The 18,549-nt window shown below is 44.1% G+C and overlaps 1 protein-coding gene across 4 annotated transcripts in view; it reads left to right on the forward strand.

Moving 5' to 3' along the window:
• Positions 1-3,156, forward strand: part of rbm24a (RNA binding motif protein 24a) — a 29,488-nt gene extending 26,332 nt beyond the window's left edge. For all 4 annotated transcript variants that reach the window (XM_078539260.1, XM_078539261.1, XM_078539259.1 and 1 more), the window contains one exon: positions 1,044-3,156. In XM_078539260.1, coding sequence (XP_078395386.1) covers positions 1,044-1,386 — 343 coding nt within the window. In that variant the 3' untranslated portion in view covers positions 1,387-3,156. The remainder of the gene's footprint in view (positions 1-1,043) is intronic.
• The last annotated feature ends 15,393 nt before the right edge of the window (positions 3,157-18,549 follow it).

Below are 18,549 nucleotides of genomic sequence, written 5' to 3' on the forward strand. Positions count from 1 at the left end.
AAAAAACCATAATTTTTCATTAGTCCCTGCAGCCAACTTTCTCCCCTCACTCTGACATGTTTTCCTTTCATCCAATCTCTTTGTCTTTTAGTGTCTTTTTTCTTTTGCATGTCATTAGGCGGATCGTTGCAAGCCAGATGATGGGGTCCAGGTCTATATGTTTTCGTTTTGCTCAAGGACTTCTTCCTGTGACCTTTTCCTAGAATGTAATGCAATGCACATGTACTGGACTTCAGTGCTGTGATTTTAATAGTGTCTGTTGGGTCTCTACTGGAGCCTCGTTGGTGATGAGTGAGAGCCTCACTAGATTTCACGTGTAGAGTGATCTTGCCGTGTGACCATTTGTTTATCACCATGTGGCCTTTGTTTTGTACTTTTAATTTTTTTTTTTGTTTTTTGCCTGTGTTTTATTTTAATTAGGGTGATGGGGTTGTGGATCTGTGATATGATATTAATGAGTGCCGAGACTGCATAGCAACACATAGGGTTGCCATGATATATTTATAACTACTACAGCCAAAAATATCAACAGAAGTTGCCCTGCAAAGTGTGACAGGGAAACATTGTCAAAAAAATTCAAAACATGTTTTGACTTTTCAGGAGCCGAGACTAAAAACCTGGTACCCCATGAAACCTGGTGAAACATTTGCAATTTTCTATGCATTATCTCTGATTTCAACTTGTGCAACTAGAATAGAATCCTATCTCTTATGATTAACTGCTTATTTTAATTATAACATTGCAAAATTTCAAAACTTGGTTTTTGATATCTAATATTATTTGATGCACAAGTGTTTTTTCTCACTAGTTCAAGTCACAAATCATACTGTATCTAGTTGGCCAAATTTTTTTGTAAAATTTATTTACACTTATAAAGGCCCTTGAGCATTCAAAGGTTATATTGTGGATTCATTAAGCCTTCCCTTATTGTGGCAACCCTATATGCACAATAACAACTAGAACCTTGAAGACTGTGGGCAGATCAAGCCAAAAGTAGTGCTGGCTGTTTCTTTACTGGTATTTTCTTCTTTCTTATCCCACAGGATCCCCACTCATTATGTCTACCCACAGGCCTTTATGCAACCTGGAGTCGTCATCCCACATGTCCAACCCACAGCCGCCGCAACCCCTTACATTGACTACACAGGAACTGCCTACGCGCAGTACTCCGCAGCCACAGCTGCAGCTGCTGCCGCCGCCGCCTATGAGCAGTATCCATTCGCCGCCTCCCCCGCCGCTGCGGCAGCAGCCGCCGGTTATGTCACCGCCGCCGGCTACAGCTACGCGGTGCAGCAGCCCATGCCCAGTGCAGCTCCTGGGGCTGCTGCTGCCGCAGCCTTCAGCCAGTACCAGCCGCAGCAGCTGCAGACAGACCGCCTGCAATAACAGTGGGACATTTAAAAAAAAAACTAAAAGTGCACACTACTTTTAGAATCAGGAGATCAACCATATATTCCAGAACTCCCCAACTAGTTGCAACTACAGGACACAACAAAATGGACATGGGGTGGGGGAAAATAGTATACTAATTTCTGATTGCGAGGAAAATATTTTTGCAGCTTTTGATTACCAGAAACAATTGTGCTACATACTGTCATAGCACAAGAAGATGGAATAGCAGAAAATGCTTTTTTGTTTACGATCAAGAAGAACTTTTAAGATGCAAGTCCAAAGCCTTCAACCAGCCTGCAATGTTCATGTATCAACAATGGGACATAACGTAATATAATTGTCTTGTGCAAACCATTTCTTCATCAGGGAAAATGCTGCAATACTTTCAGCATGTAACTGCAGGAGCTGCATGCAATAACATTGCGATATGCAATAATAATAATTTAAAAATATATGAAATGTGCACATCAGGGGGTTAATGAGATACAGAGACAATTCTACATTATAGTAATGACTACCATTTCAATTTCAAAGCACTGAATGTCATACTCCTTTTTTTTAACTCTGACCTATGCAAAGTATTTGAGATATTTGAAATCTCTCTTGGGCATCGAACAATCAAAGCACATGACCATGTGGCATGATGGACAGGCACCGACGTTATTTATTTTTTTAAAATATATTCTTCCCTTCTATGCATGAATGGAACTCTGAGCAAGTGATCTGGATTTAATGGACAGAACAGCTGTGCGAACAATTAATAAGGTAGACAGTTCTGGAAATACACATCACTTGTGCGTGTTTGATGACCTGTCACATTTTAATCCCCCCCGTCCTGTTTCACTTTTCGGGAAACTTTAACTGCTGCTGTCAGCACTTCGGATTCTGAAATCGGATCAGCCCCTAACAATAACAGTCTCCTCTTTCTGTTTTATTGCATCTGTCCATGGTCATTGATTGAAAGCAAAACAAAAAAAATAGTGAATTTTATTAGTCATTGGTTGAAACTGTGCCTTATAAAAATATTGTAATACTATTTTAAAATTATTTATTGTAAATGTTTTTACAATCTGCGCACTATAGAAGGGGACATAAGTGCGAAACTATATGTATTCAGCTCATTGCAATAAATTATTAAGTAGGTATTAGTTTATAATGTTAGACCATATCAATCTTCAAAATGTTGACTTCAGTTTATTTAAGATATTTCTATGACGCACTATTCAGTGGTATTGTTACCTTGACAGTTGTCAATTTTAGGATATTAAATTAATATTTACTCAAGGGTTTTTTTCGTAATGTTATAAGCTGTACACAGAAAGACCTCTGACTTAGGAGTTTAGAAATGTCTAACTTTTGGATTTATGTTGAAATATTTTAAACTATTATTCTGCCTGGTAGAAAGTTGTAACTGCTGCTCTGTAGCCTGTTTCTAATTCTCAATTGCTTGCTGACTTAAATGTTTTTATTCTTATATATGCTGCAAACAGGTGAATATTCTAAATGTAGATTTTTTTTTATACTTGATAAAAAAATCTAAGATTTTCTTACAAGGGAAAGACAACTAAGCATTTTGAAGACCTTTTTCATGTTGCTGGACAAGTTTAATTATTCAGGCAATGGTAGCTAGGATTCTACAAAACTTCATCTTTGATGCATAAGTACTGTTGCTATCATGTTTCTATAACTGTGTAAACTGCTTTATAATATATCAACATTCACCTCTACTAAATACATTCAAAATAAAAAAGGATTAAAAACCTGGATTTCATGGTATTTGTTTTACTGATACTTTTATATTTTACTTCATTTTTATTTGAATATGGAAGTCTTTCCATTATCATTAAACTATGGATATATGAAATGTAGCAAAACCAGGCCATAACAGATAAAAGAATTTAGAAGAATGAAAGGTAAACCCATTGAAGTGCATAGAATTTTTAAATGGCTTGGCAGGATCGATCAGGGATCAGAATGAGGGCCAACTATTTAGGACTGAGATGAGGAGAAAGTTCTTCACTCAAATGGTTGAGAGTCTTAGGTATTCATCACCCCAGAGAGCTGTCGGAAGCTCAGTTGTTGAGTACATTCAAGGCAGAGATGAATAGATTTTTCTATACTATGGGGATCAAGGGATAATGCGGAAGGGTGGAATTGAGGTAGATGATCAGACATGATCTTATTGAATGGTGGAACAAGCTTAAAGGACCAAATGGCCCACTCTTACTCCTATTTCTTATGTTCTTATGTATCCTATCTTCTTGGATAATGAAGTGTGGAACAAAATTTTTAAGCTGTTTTAACAATGTGTTGTGCAAAGTTATATAAGATTATAACGTTGAAAGTAAATCCACAACCACTTTAATTATTTTCATTACATATAATTTTATTCAAAATATATTGAAACTGTTTTTAAGTGTCCATTTTTTGAATAATGATAATGGGAGAAATACATTCCATTGAAGGTCATTTCATGTATTGGAAGATAAAAATAGTCATTAACCAGCTCCTGAATTGCATCTTTGAAATTAACTGGTTAATAACTCCATGAAAATAGCTCACATTGTCATTATAAGCATTTGTACATTAATATTGCATGACATAATTTCACCACTCTGGTCCACATGGAAACTTCACTATGCTCATGGTGTTACAGCATAAGCAATGATCTATGATTTGAGGTGTGCTGTATAACCTATAAGGTCTGAAGGGCATCCACACTGGTTTGTTCAGTTATTTCAATGTGCTGGCCGTTTGGTGGAATGCCCCCCAGTGAGACTGCCAACTAATTGGCAAGAAATTTTGCAGCAGTAGCATTGATCAACCCTTCAATTAAAGGAAACATTTCCCCAATGTGACATCAGTGAAGCACATTTTTTGCTCAGATACTCTAGCAAGTCAACCTCTTACAAACTGGTGCCATCTATAGATGTATCAACTTAATTTCTATGCTAAACTATCCTCAAAAGTGATTGAACTAATGACACCCTGAGGTTGTGAAAAATGTTTTATAAGTCTTTTTTTGCAACCTAAGTCAAGAACGATACCTGAATATTATAAAATTTGATAGAAAAGCAGGTTGAATTCTCCACAGATTGATTAGGTTGGGGGATTGATTTTCCTGTAATCACACTCCAGTGTAAGTCAGGCAGCTCTCATTTCATGCAAACCCAATTTGAACTTTATTGAACCTGGGCATGTTTAAAAGTTCAGCTAATTTCAATGTTATAGTTTAGTTTTAAGACTTCATATTTAGAGCTTGCACTAGATGGAGGGCAGGAAACTGTGCTTTGAGCTTACAGCAGAGTAAAAGCAAATAGGTGTTTTGCAACAAACTGTTCTTTTGCACCACCCACACAGAATAGGCATATGCAGCATACTATTTATAAAACTGTTGGCTAATGACAAACAATTGAGCTTAAAGATGCTGCCTATCAATTGAAAAATCTCGTCTCAAGGGCTAGTCCAATAATGCCCAATACCCAGCTTCTATGTGTGTTCCTCAGACTAGGCCTTGGCTTCATTACTTCATCAGCTTCAGAAAATGACAATAAAGACATTGTGGCCTAGAAATTCAGCTCCCTACTCCAAGATTGGTTCGCTCTGGGGCAGCCAGCATCAGCTACATTCAGGAAAACTAAGCCTGTAAAGCCAAAACCAGCCAGGTAAGTTTTTTTAAAATACTTACCTACATGTGGAGCCTAAAGGAGCAGGATTTTACTTTAGAAGAAAGCATGCTAATGTCGGACACCAACATTACTGTCACCCTGATTGCTGCCACTCCACCATGATTGACACCAACCCCATCCCATTCATTGCTGATTCCTCTCACCCCCCCTACAATTACTGTTGCTAGTTACCCACCCCCCCCAAGCCACCATATCACATGACCCAAATGCCCTCATTTCCTGGTCAACACTTCCCCCTGCTCCACTGGCCCACAGCCATTCCTCACTTTCCTCAGAGCAGCTGCTGGTATCCCAACAGTTCACTCTTATAGCACGTTTCGCCAACAAGCTGCTTTCTGCAGTTCATTGGAACAATGAAAATGAAGCTTGAGACCCAAAATCAAGGGCCTGATGGACCTCACCTTAAACCCGTACTTTTCTCTCACCCTCAACCCCAGCACCACACATCCAAAAATGGCTGTGAACCATGTTATATACCTGTATCATATGTCCAATTCATTTAAGTATCTTGAAAATAATTCCACGTACTTCAGGCAAGAGCTTCCTACCTGTCTATTTGGTCCCTGAAAATATGCAAAATGCACAATAGGTTATGGGTCTCCATGCATTTTTCCTATTCTAATTGCCTCAACAGCTTGAACACAAATGAAATACAGGCAGGGAACCCAGCCTGGGATGTTTGTATTCATCCCTTTACATATCAATATGGATTTATTTACTTCACAATGGAATTAATTTTTGTACAATGAAACCTTAACGCAGTGGAATTATAAAATTGGGCTCCATTTGCTTATCATTGCTTCATTGTCACTACATAAGTGCAAAAATAACCTTTTTTATTATTTCCATCATCCACATCCAGAGCAACAGGAACAACTTTGAAATCCAACCGGAAATCAGTTGACACCTGGTTTTGTCAGCCGACATTGGCTGTGGCCAGTTGTGATTGGTTGAGGGATAAATATGGGCCAGGAATCAATGGTTTGAAAAATCAAGGGCAGCGTACACCTGAATTTCTGATATGCACGAACATGGAATTTTATAAGTTGTAATGCGTTGTATGAGGTGCTCTGATACAGGTCCTACAAAAACAGTTTACTGGCGAGAAAAGCAGAAACTGACATTCGTTTGGCGAGAAAGCAGGCAAGTGATAATGTGTAAAATCGGACCCATGTAAGGGTGTAAATTTAGAGCTGGCAAGAAGGACATGAATGGTTTGAAAAGGGGCCTAAAATTCCATTGGTGCAATTTATACTTTGGGACAAGCATAAAACAGGCAGCTGATCCACAACTGACATTTTTCTGCTCACACCAAAGGTAAAGATTGCCTCAAATGTTGCCGGGGGGAGGGGTCATCTGTTGGCTGGCTTTTCCTCACTAGAGAAACAGGTGGCTGCAGAGGAAATTCAGACGAGAATTATGGACCCCGTTTACTAGCCCGATTCAAATTTGCTTATTCATTCGTGGGATGTCAATATCATCAAGGCTAGCATTTATTGCCTATCCCTGAATGCCCTTGAGAAGGTGTTGGTAAGATACCTTCTTGAACAACTGCAGTCCATGTGCGGTCGATGCTCCTAAAGTGCTTTTAAGAAGTGAGTCCCAAGATTTTGTCCCAACAACGGTGAAGGAACTGAAATATATTTCCAGGTCAGGATGGTGTGTGCCTTGAAGAGAAACTTGCAGGTGGTGGTGTTCCCATTTGTCTGCTGCCCTTGTTCTTTTAGATGTTAGAGATCATGGATTTGGAAGATGCTGTCGAAGGAGCCTTGGTGAGTTGCTGTAGTGCATCTTGCAAATGGTGCACACTGCTGCCGCTGTGTGCCTCTGGTGGTGGAGGGAGTAAATGTTTAAGATGGTGGATGGGGTGCTGATCAAACAAGCTGCTTTGTCCTGGATGGTGTTGAGTTTCTTGAGTATTTTGGAGTGTATTGCAGTCAAGAGGAGAGTATTCCATCACACTTCTGACTTGTGCCATGTAGATGGTAGACAGGAATTGAGGATTTAGGAAGCAAGTTACTCAGCGCAGAATTCCCAACCTCTGACTTGCTCTTGTAGCCAGAGTATTTATGTAGCTGATCCAGTTTACTTCCTGGTCAATGGTAACCCCTGGGATTTTGATGCTGGGGGGATTCAGCAATGGTAATGTCATTGAATGTCAGGGGAGATGGTTAGGCTCTCTCTTGATGGAGATCCTTATTGCTTGACACTTGTATGGTGCAAAAGCTACTTGTCTCTTATCAACTCAAGCATGAATGTTATCCAGGCCATATGCAGGCACAGACGTCTGCATTATCTGATGAGTTGCGAATGGAAAGGAACACAGCAATCATCGGCAAACATCCAAAGTTCTGATGTTATGATGGAAGGAAGGTTATTGATGGAGCAGCTGAAGATGGTTGGGTCAAGGGAACTGCCCTGAGAAACTCCTGCAGTGATGTCCTGGGGCTGAGATGTTTGCCTTCTAACAACCACAACCATCTTCCTTTGTACTAAGTATGAATCCAACTAGTGGAGCATTTTCCATTGAATTTCCATTGACTTCAATTTTGCTAGAGGCCCTTGATGCCATACTGGGTCAAATGCTACCTTGATGTCAAGGGCAGTCACTCTCATTTCACCTCTGGAATTCAGCTGTATGATCCATATTTTTCCTATGGCTGCAATGAGGTCTGGAGCTAAGTGGCCCTGGTAGAATCCAAACTGAGCATTGATGAGCAGGTTATTATTGAGTGAGTGTTGCTTGTCGATGATATCTTCCATTAATTTGCTGATGATTGAGAGTAGACTGATGGGGCAATAATTGGATGGATCAAATTTGTCCTGCTTTTTATGGATAGGACACACCTGAGCAATTTTCCACATTGTCAGGTAGATGTCTATGCTGTAGCTGTACTGGAATAGCTTGGCTAGGGGTCCAGCTAGCTCTGGGGCACAAGTCTTCAGTACTGCAGCCAGACTGTTTTCAGAATCCATCGCCTTTGCTGTATCACCACCTTCAGCCATTTCTTGATATCAGGCAGAATGAATCAAATTGGTTAAAGACTGGCATCTACAATGCTGGGGGCCTTAGGAGGAAGTCAAGATGGATCATCCACTTGGCACTTCAGGCTGAAGATGGTTGCAAATGCTTCAGCCTTGTCTATTGCGCTGATGAGTTGAGTTGCCCCATCATTTGAGGATGGGGATATTTGTGAAGCTTTCTCCTCTGGTTTGTTGTTTAATTGTCCACCAACCTTCGTGACTGAATATGGCAGGACTGCAGAGCTTAGATATGAACCTGCTGGTTGTGTGATTTCACAACTCTTTCTATGGCAGCTGTTTCTGCTGTTTAGAATACCTGTATTCCTGTGTTGTAGCTTCACCAGTTTCACACCTCATTTTTAGGTTCACCTGGTGCTGTACCTAGCATGCGGTCCTAGGCTTCTCATTGAGCTAAAGGATGAACCCTAGTTCAGTGATAATGGTAGAGAGTGGGGATGTGCAGGGCAAAGAGATTACAGATGGTGATTGTATACTATGCTGTTGCTGCTGATATCACACAGTGCTTCATGGATGCCCAGTTCCAAGCTACTAGACCTGTTCTGAATCTATCCTATTTAACATTGTGTTAGTGTCACAAAACATGATGAAGCATGTCCTCAGTCAGAGAATGAGACTTCATTTCCACAAGGGCTGTGTGATGGTCACACCTACCAATACTGTCATGGACAGGTGCATCTGTGACAGGTAGATTGGTGAGGACAAGTTCAGGTAGGTTTTTCCCTCTTGCTGGTACTTCATCTGCTGCAGGCCCAGTTTGGCAGATATGTTCTTCAGGACTTGGTCAGCTCAGTCAGTAGTAGTGCTACTAAACCATTCAGTGATAGACATAAAAGTTCCCCACCCAGAGTACAGAATAACCTCAATACTTCTTCCTAGTGGTGTTCAACATGGAGGAGCACTGATTCATCAGCTGAGGAAGGGAGGATAGGTTGTATATCAGCAGAAAGTTTCCTTGCCCATGTTTAACCTGATGCCATGAGACTTCAGAGGGTCTGAAGTCAATGCTGTGTGCTCCCTGGACCATTCCCTCCTGACTGTATACCACTGTGCCACCACCTCTGCTGGGCCTGTCCTGCCAGTGGAACAGGGCATACCCAGGGATGATGACAGAAGAGCCTGGAACATTGGCTGTAAGGTAGTCAGCCTGTTGCTTGACCAGTCTGTGGGACAGCTCTCTCAATTTTGGCACAAGCCCTCCAGGTCAAGGGTTGTGGCCAGTGCCTAAGTCAATGCCGGGTGGTCCATTCACTTTTATTATTTGGCTTTTTCGTCGTGGCTTGGCATAGCTGAGTGGCTTGCTAGGCCATTTCAGCTGAAAGTTAAGTCAACCACATTGCTGTGAGCCTGGAATCACATGTAGGCCAGACAAGGTAAAGGCAGCTGATCTCCTTCCCTGAAGGACATTTGTGAACCAAATGGATTTTTATGGCAATGCAGTAGCTTCATGATACTGAGACTAGCTTTTTATTCCAGATGTATTTAATTAATTGAGTTTAAATTCCCCCCTGATACCATATTGGAATTTGAACTTGTGACTCCGGTTGATTAGTCCAGGCCTCTGGATTACTGGTGCAATAACATGAAAACTCTGCTACCGTTCAAGGCAGATCTTTAAATGGGCATCCAGCACTCCCAACTAAAATAGTTGTAAGGGTGTTTATTGAGATAAATTAGGGTCCTATGCCAGTTTTCATCCCCGAGTACAACATCCATAGAAGAATGGGCAAATCGTACAAAGTGTGTGCTGGTTCTAGTGTACTCACACTCACAACTCTTTGCTTTCTCTCACTGCAGAAGGGAGAGCACTACTTCAGGGAAAGACGGAGAACTGGGAGTGGACCTGCGGTCGTGGCCACATTGGCCTCTGCAGAGGAACGGGCAGATTGGCAGGGTAGCACAGTCCATTGCGTAGACAATGGAGAGATGGGTGTCTCTCACATGCCTGATGACAGCATTAGATATCACACTGCACTTGGCAAATAACAGACACTCGTGCTGAATTGCAACCATCACTAAATTGACTGTCATGATAAACACAAAGAAGAATTTGAATCCTTTCCCCAAGTCAGCAACAATTTATGTCTTTCTTTTCCCACAGGTCCTTCAAGGCTGACAGAGGAACAGCAATGGGAGGAGGCTGAAGAATCCTCAGAGGAGGGTGAGCAAGCACTCTGAGGATGCACCTGCCAGCACAGGTGGGTCCTGCAGTAGAGACAGCTAGGTTGCCACACAGTGAGGAGTATGTCACATGCATACAGGAGTGAAAGTCACCATTGGAGGGTGCAGGACACTCCAAGCTCTGCTCAGCTGGGTGTTAATGCTAAGCCTTGGGGGTCATTCACAAAAAGGGCACTTTAGGAGCAGCACAGGAAATGTGTGTATTGCTGTCAGCATCACCAGAGGCAGTACACACCCTTGGAGAGAGAGATTGGAGATGGGTCCATCTCTACATTGAGAGCCATGACGTCTCAGGTATTTGAGCTGATGTCCACCTCCATGGAAAGGAAGGCTGCCTGCATGATGAGTCAGACACGTCAGGCCACTGAGTGCATACTCGCCCACACCAATGGCCTGAACACTCTGCCACTTTACACATGTGAGGAAAGCCTCGCATGGTGGCTCAACACCTCACTGAAATGCAACCATCTCTTGGTTAGCTGGGAAATGCAGGTGGGCCATGATAGGGAAGATGGAGAAAGCACATGGAAGTGGGGACTCTGATCAAGGCACTCACTCTTGCCCCCACGTCCCCTCGGTCAGAGTCCTGCAAACTGCCCCCTTACCCTGGTGACTGAATCTGCCAGTGCACAGGTGCAGGTGGGGCAGTGTTTGGCAGGGCCCTCAGAGGCTGAAAAAGCCAGAGCCATGAGAATCTCACATATCAGGGGAACGAGGAGACTGTCTCTAGCTCTGCTGAAGCCACAGGGCCTGCACCACATTAGAGTAATAGGAAGCAAATGAGAAAGCCTTATTAGTTGCACAAAGGGATTCACCTGAGCGTGTATAACAATGATTACGGTGTTATGTATATGTTTATTTCAATGAATCAAACACTTTATTTGAACTCTTCATTTCTCTGTCAACTACTTTGTTGCATCCTGAATTCCAAATGGACAGCAGCCTTCAGGAGAAAGATATGAACAAGGTGGAAGATAAGGAAAGGCTGTGAATGTGTTGGTTGGATTTTTGACTGGGGTAATGATTTGTCTTGGAGTGGGGGGAAGAGGTGGACAAAAGCACTGGGTTTACAGTGTCATATGGCCTCACACACTTAGATCAGCTGGATCATGCGTGTAAGAGTCTCACATGTCTGCCTTCAAGTGTTATTATTTATACAGTGCTCATAAAAGAAGACAGTGCACAGTTACAAGAAGAATATACCCCAGTGATCCACTCAGTGCTCTAGGTGATATGGTGGTCTCCACTCTTGGCCACTCCTACGCTGTGTTCCTTCGTGGCCTCGGAGGAGGTGGAGGCAGCCTACTCACTCATTTCAGCTTGTTGCTGAGATGCACATGGCAGTCGTTCTCATCTTGGAGGTGCTATTGGGGGCACCTCTCGAGGCTGCTGCACCTGAATCATTGTAGGGGCAGCTTCTGTCACTGGCACAGATGCTTCCTCAATCAGAGAGGTCAAGGAGGCTGATGATGATGATGGCACCCCACAAGTGTGGCACCCTCATCCACTAGGGCACCTTTGGCCCCAGGCTGGCACTCCAGATGACTGTAGGTGAGCCCCAGCTGGGGTGGAACTGGCATCCCCTTCAAACATCTCTGCACTACCAGCACCACTGACCCATCCAGGCTACAGTGTGCTGCCCACAACTGAGAATCCAGGAGCTACTCTGCCCTGGGTTCAAAGTCTCTGGCTCTTCTGAGGCATTGTGGAATTCAAATTTTCTGTGCTTTTCCAGTCTGTAATAACAGCACTCAAACGGCAGCCATTAATGTTGTGTATAAATCAGGACCACACTTGAGCATCCACCGTTCCCAATCCACAACCATTAATTGGCCATCAAACAATTGGCAATATCTATGGCAATTAAGGGGTCACCCTTGTGAAACTGTGGTCAATCGCTTCCCCATGCACCCCACACCCCATGCCCACTCCCCCACCCCCAGGGTGCTAAATCAGAACCCAGAAAAGGTCCCAACTTCCATTTCCCTCACCAGCAGTGGAAATTGAGTCCATTGTGTATACACAAGTCTCTACATTTCTTTGTTTACTACCCATGAACCTAAGATGCGCTTCTGATGACACTCCATGGATCTGATAAGTCTATCCAGAGGCTGGCTTTGAAGGCCACTTTAGACGGTTTTGTGTTCATGTCTATCCCGAAAACAAGATGAAGGAATGAAGTCTTACTGAGTGTACCCCATGGAATGATTCCCTCCTCTCCATTGTTAGGAAGCATTCCGATGGTTTGGTTATAGCACAAGCTTATTTTAATGTTGAAAGTAAGATAATTGATCAATTTCTGTATTGTTTGTAGGAATTAATTTACTTGGATTTTGTTGTGTTTGTCCTCAGGAAGATTAATACAGATCCAATCCTGATTATACCTCAAAGTTTCCCCTGATTGTGGAAATCAAGCTTCTTAAGACATACTGGACCACTAACTTGGAGTTAAATATTAACAATTATCTTGATCTGACGACCTCCAAATCAAATTTACCCTACCCAACGATGTCAGCAGTCTCATATGTTATCGTAAGCTAATCAGGAGATACCGGGTGGTTCAGTGAGTCACCGTGCTGTCCTTAGACAGCAACAACAAAAACTACTTCTCAGGAACATTGTCAAACAAAGTTTGTCACTTCGGCATGAGCTTTCACCCCAAGTCGGGAGCACAGAGTCGGGGAAATTCCCGGCTCTGCAAACCCAACTTGGGGGAGGGGAGGTGGTTGGGGGGGCAAATGCCAACTGGAGTGGGGCCCGCCACCTTCGGAGGCAGCCCCATTGGCTGCCAGGTGTGGAGGAGGGCTGTGTGAAAGGCTGGCCTCGGCGCTCCAGGATTTTGTCGCAGCCTTTTAAAAAAAACAATAAAATAAAAACAGCCCTCGTCCCCCCCATATCCCCTCACCCTCCCACATACTCCCCATGCCTCATCCATGGCAACCCATGCCACGTCATGAGTTCACCCACATCCCCACAAACCACACCCCCCACTCCCCCCACCACCCCCAATGGCCCCATGGGGCAGGCAATGGTGTAGTGGTATTTTCACTGGACTAGTAATCCAGAGGCCCAGGGTAATGCTCTGGGGCCCTGGGTTTGAATCCCACCATGGCAGATGGTGGAATTTGAATTCAATAAAAATCTGGAATTAAAGGTCTGATGATGACCATGAAACCGTTGTTGCAAAAACCCATCTGGTTCACTAATATCCTTTAGGGAAGGAAATCTGTCGCCTTTACCTGGTCTGGTCTACACGTGACTCCAGGCCCACAGCAATGTGGTTGACTCTTAAAATGCCATCTGAAATGGCCTAGCAAACCAGTCAGTTGTAACAAACTGCTACAAAGTCACAAAAAAGGAATGAAACCGGACAGACCACCCGGCATCAACCTAGGCACCGGAAACGACAAAGGCAATCTCAGCCCTGTTGACCCTGCAAAGTCCTCCTTACTAACATCTGGGGCTTAGTGCCAAAATTGGGAGAGCCATCCCACTGACTAGTCAAGCAACAGCCTGACATAGTCATCCTCATGGAATCATACCTTATAGATAATGTCCCAGACACCGCCATCACCATCTCTGGGTCTGTCCTGTCCCACCGGCAGGACCGGTCCAGCAGAGGTGGTGGCACAGTGGTATACAACGGCAGAGAGTTGCCCTGGGAGTCCCCAATGTCGACTCCAGAACCCATGAAGTCTCATGGCATCAGGTCAAACATAGGCAAGGAAACCTCCTGCTGATTACCATGTACTGCCCTCCCTCAGCTGATGGATCAGTGCTCCTCCAAGTTGAACACCATTTGGAGGAAGCACTGAGGGTGGCAAGGGTGCAGAATGAACTCTGGGTGGGGGACTTCAATGTCCATCACCAAGAGTGGCTCGGTAGCACCACCGCTGACCTTGTCCTAAATGACATAGCTGCTAGACTGGGTCTGCGGCAGGTAGCAAGGGAACCAACAAGAGGGAAAAACATGCTTGGCCTCATCCTCACCAACCTGCCTGCCGCAGATGCATCTGTCCATGACAGTATTGGTAGGAGTGACCACCGCACAGTCATTGTGGAGGTGAAGTCCCGCCTTCACACTGAGGATACCCTCCATCGTGTTGTGTGGCACCACCACCGTGCTAAATGGAATAGATTTCAAACAGATCTAGCAACTCAAGAATGGGCACCCATGAGGCCCTCAGCAGCAGAATTGTACATGAATGCAATGTGTAACCTCATGGCCTGGCATTTCCTCCACTCTACCATTACCATCAAGCCAGGGGATCAACGCTCTTTCAATGAAGAGTTCAGGAGGGCATGGCAGGAGCAGCACCAGGCATACCTAAAAATGAGGTGTCAACCTGGTGAAGCTATAAAACAGGACTACTTGCGTGCCAAACAGCTAAGCAGCAAGTGATAGACAGAGCTAAATGATCCCATAACCACCAGGTCAGTTCTAAGTTCTGCAGTCCTGCCGCATCCAGTCGTGAACGGTGGTGGACAATTAAACAACTCATTGGAGGAGGAGGCTCCATAAGTATCCCCATCCTCAATGATGGAGGAGCCCAGCATATCAGTGCAAAAGATAAGGCTGAAGCATTTGCTACAATCTTCAGCCAGAAGTGCCAAGTGGATGATCCATCTTGGCCTCCTCCGTAGGTCCCAAGCATCACAGATGCCAGTCTTCAACCAATTTGATTCACTCCATGTGATATCAAGAAATGGCTGAAGGCAATGGATACTGCAAAGGCTATGGGCCCTGACAATATTCCAGCAATAATACTAAAGACTTGTGCTCCAGAACTTGCCACGCCCCTAGCCAAGCTGTTCCAGGAGAACCATAACACTAGCAACCACCCGGCTATGTGGAAAATTGCCCAGGTATGTCCTGCATTCAAAAAGCAGGACAAACCCAACCCGGCCAATTACCGCCCCATCAGTCTACTCTCCATCATCAGTAAAGCAATGGAAGGGGTCGTCAACAGTGCTATCAAGCGGCACATACTTAGCAATAACCTGCTCATTGATGCCCAGTTTGGATCCCACCAGGGCCACTCAGCTCCTGACCTCATTACAGCCTTGGTTTAAACATGGAAAAAAGAGCTGAACTCCTGAGGTGAGGTGAGAGTGACTGCCCTTTATATCAAAGCTGCATTTGACTGAGTGGGCGTCAAGGAGCCCGAGAAAAACTGGAGTCAATAGGAATCAGGGGGAAAACTTTCTGCTGGTTGGAGTCATACCTAGCACAAAGGAAGATGGTTGTGGTTGTTGGAGGTCAATCATCTCAGCTCCAGGACATCACTGCTGGAGTCCCTCAGGGTAATGCCCTTGGCCCAACCACCTTTAGCTGCTTCATCAATGACCTTCCTTCCATCATAAGGTCAGAAGTGGGGATGTTCATTGGTGATTGCACAATGTTCAGCACCATACGCGACTCCTCAGATACTGAAGCAGTCCATGTCCAAATGCAACAAGACCTGGACAATATCCAGGCTTGAGCTGACAAGTGGCAAGTAACATTTGCGCCACACAAGTGTCAGGCAATGACCATCTCCAAGAAGAGAGAATCCAACCATCGTCCCTTAATGTCCAATGGCATTACCATCACTGAATCCCCCACTATCAACATCCTGGGTGTCACCATTGACCAGCAACTGAACTGGACTAGCCATATAAATACTATGGCTAAAAGAGCAGGCCAGAGGCTAAGAATCATGCAACGAGCAACGCACCTCCTGTCTCCCCAAAGCCTGTCCACCATCTACAAGGCACAAGTCAGGAGTGTGATGGAATACTCTCCATTTGCCTAGATGAGTGCAGCTCCCACAACACTCAAGAAGCTTGACATCATCCAGGACAAAGTAGCCCGCTTGATTGGCTCCACATTGACAAAGATTCATTCCCTCCACCACCAACATGCAGTAGCAGCAGTGTGTACCAACAACAAGGTGCACTGCAGCAATTCACCAAGACTCCTTCGACAGCACCTTCCAAACCCACGACCACTACCATCTCGAAGAACAAGGGCAGCAGATAGATGGGAACACCACCACCTGGAAGTTCCCCTCCAAGTCACTCACCATCCTGACTTGGAAATATATCGCCATTCCTTCACTGTCACTGGGTCAAAATCCTAGAACTCCCTTCCTAACAGCACTCTGGGTGTACCTACACCACATGGTCTGCAGCAGTTCAAGAAGGCAGCTCACTACCACCTTCTCAAGGGCAATTAGGCATAGGTAATAAATGTTGGCCCAGTCAGCAAAGCCCACATCCCATGAATGAATTTTTAAAAAACCCTCCATGTCAACTTATGCCCCTTTACCCACCTCCCATGGCCCTTTATAGCCCTATGCCAACTTAGTTTTAACACATGCCCCCCATCCATCACTCCCTACCCTTGCACTCTCTATGCAAACTCACCCAGCATCCGCCATTGGCAGACAGAAGCCATGCTGAGATGAAATAAAGTGAAGTTCTAAGTATCTATTGGTGACTTCACTATTTAAAAAAAACACCCTCATTCATAAAAACCCATTCACTACATTTACATTCCTTCAAGTGTTAATCCTTTACAAAAATAAACATTTCCTTCAAGTAGTTAATCCTATATAAAAACAAGAATTTGTATTCACAGCCCACATAAAAGACTTTGGCCGGGATTTTCCAACCCTGTCGCGGGTAGGCCCAGCCGTGGGTGAGGCGGTGCCCCAGGCAGAAGTCCATTGACTTGTGGTGAGACTGGAAGATCACAGCAGCGGGTGGGTGTGGAAAATCCCGCCATTTATAACCATTTGGAACTGGCAATCAAACTGTGAACTCATAGGCATCCAGCTGTGATAATGATAGGTTGTGGAATCTGTCATACAGCACAAATCGTATAATGATAGGCCTCAGGCTTCTGTCAACAGGCAGAGTGAAATAGCAAGCATTGATATTTTTGAAGCTGCAGATTGCTTTTTTTTTTGTTTTAAAGGCCAGGAGATTTAAATGCTTTCGCAGTTTGACAGTTCCCTTGACAGCTTGACAGTTACTATGTGTTTGATAGCTCCAATGAGTTTATCCCCTTTTTACACACATTTATGTCTACTTTAAACACTCCCAACGGACACTTACCCTCTCACAAAGGGTACTTGACCTCTCCCAAAGGGCACCTTACCTCTTCCAAAAGTGTCCCTGGACCTATCCAAAAGGGTACCTTACATTTCCACAAGGGTACTCTACCTCTCCAAAGAACTCAGGCAGCTTCAAATCTTCTCCTGAAAGGTCTAAAGCCCACAAGTTGCATTTTGGGCAACCCAGTTATTAAAGCTGAATCTGTTTGAAGGCAGTTGAACTTTTACATGTGCAGCTGCCTCCATGAATCACAGATGAGCAAACTACAACCCAACCCTGTTCACCCCCTGGAGGAAGTGATAGGTGCCAGTTTCGGGGATGGGATATCTGGACTTGGGCCTCCGGCACCATTTTGGCCAAGCCAGAGACCCTCTCTAACTTTATGAAAATTCAGGCTTTAGTCACATGAGTTTGGGCAGATAGCCAAAAGCTTGGTCAAAAAAGTTGTAAAAAGCGTCTTCAAGGAGGAAAGACAGGCAGAGAGGCAGAGAGGTTTAGGGAGGAAATACCAGGGCTTAGCACTTTGCAAATAAAGGCATGGCTCAGGAATGCTCAAGAGCCAGAATTGGAAGAGTGGCAGATATCTCAGAGGCTGGAGTAGATTATAGATATAAGGAGGGGAGAGGCCACAGAGGGATTTGAAAGCAAGGATGAGAATTTTAAAACCTAGGACCAGGACCTGAGTCCATTCAAGAATGATGGGGTGAAAAATCGCTACCTTTTGATGATTTTATGAGTTCTATACAGAATGAATGTGGGAAGTGTCAACACTGTTCCTAGTGGGCATGGATCCACAGCATCAAATTTGCCAATAATTCAGCACTCTAGCTGTCTCACTCAGAGATGCCAAAAGGATGACAGCTGTGGAAAACAGATCAGGCTGATGCTTTATTGGGTGTCTTGTAAGATTAAAGGGAAGATAATTGCTGGGTAGAACTCAGAAACGTTACTGTGTATCTGATGCATTACTCTAACATTGGGGAGAGGGGCTGTTATAATTGTTAATTTACCACTCGAGCATAAAACTGGCATCATGTGTCGGGCACCCCTTCCATGTACTATCCAATTCTTCTTCCCACTAAAACTGAAAGATCAGGTTGTTTTGATTTACTACATTGTTTATTCACTACATAGTGACTGGCTC

Source organism: Cetorhinus maximus, chromosome 3, assembly GCF_964194155.1.
Source record: "Cetorhinus maximus chromosome 3, sCetMax3.hap1.1, whole genome shotgun sequence".
NCBI classification, from domain to species: domain Eukaryota; kingdom Metazoa; phylum Chordata; class Chondrichthyes; order Lamniformes; family Cetorhinidae; genus Cetorhinus; species Cetorhinus maximus.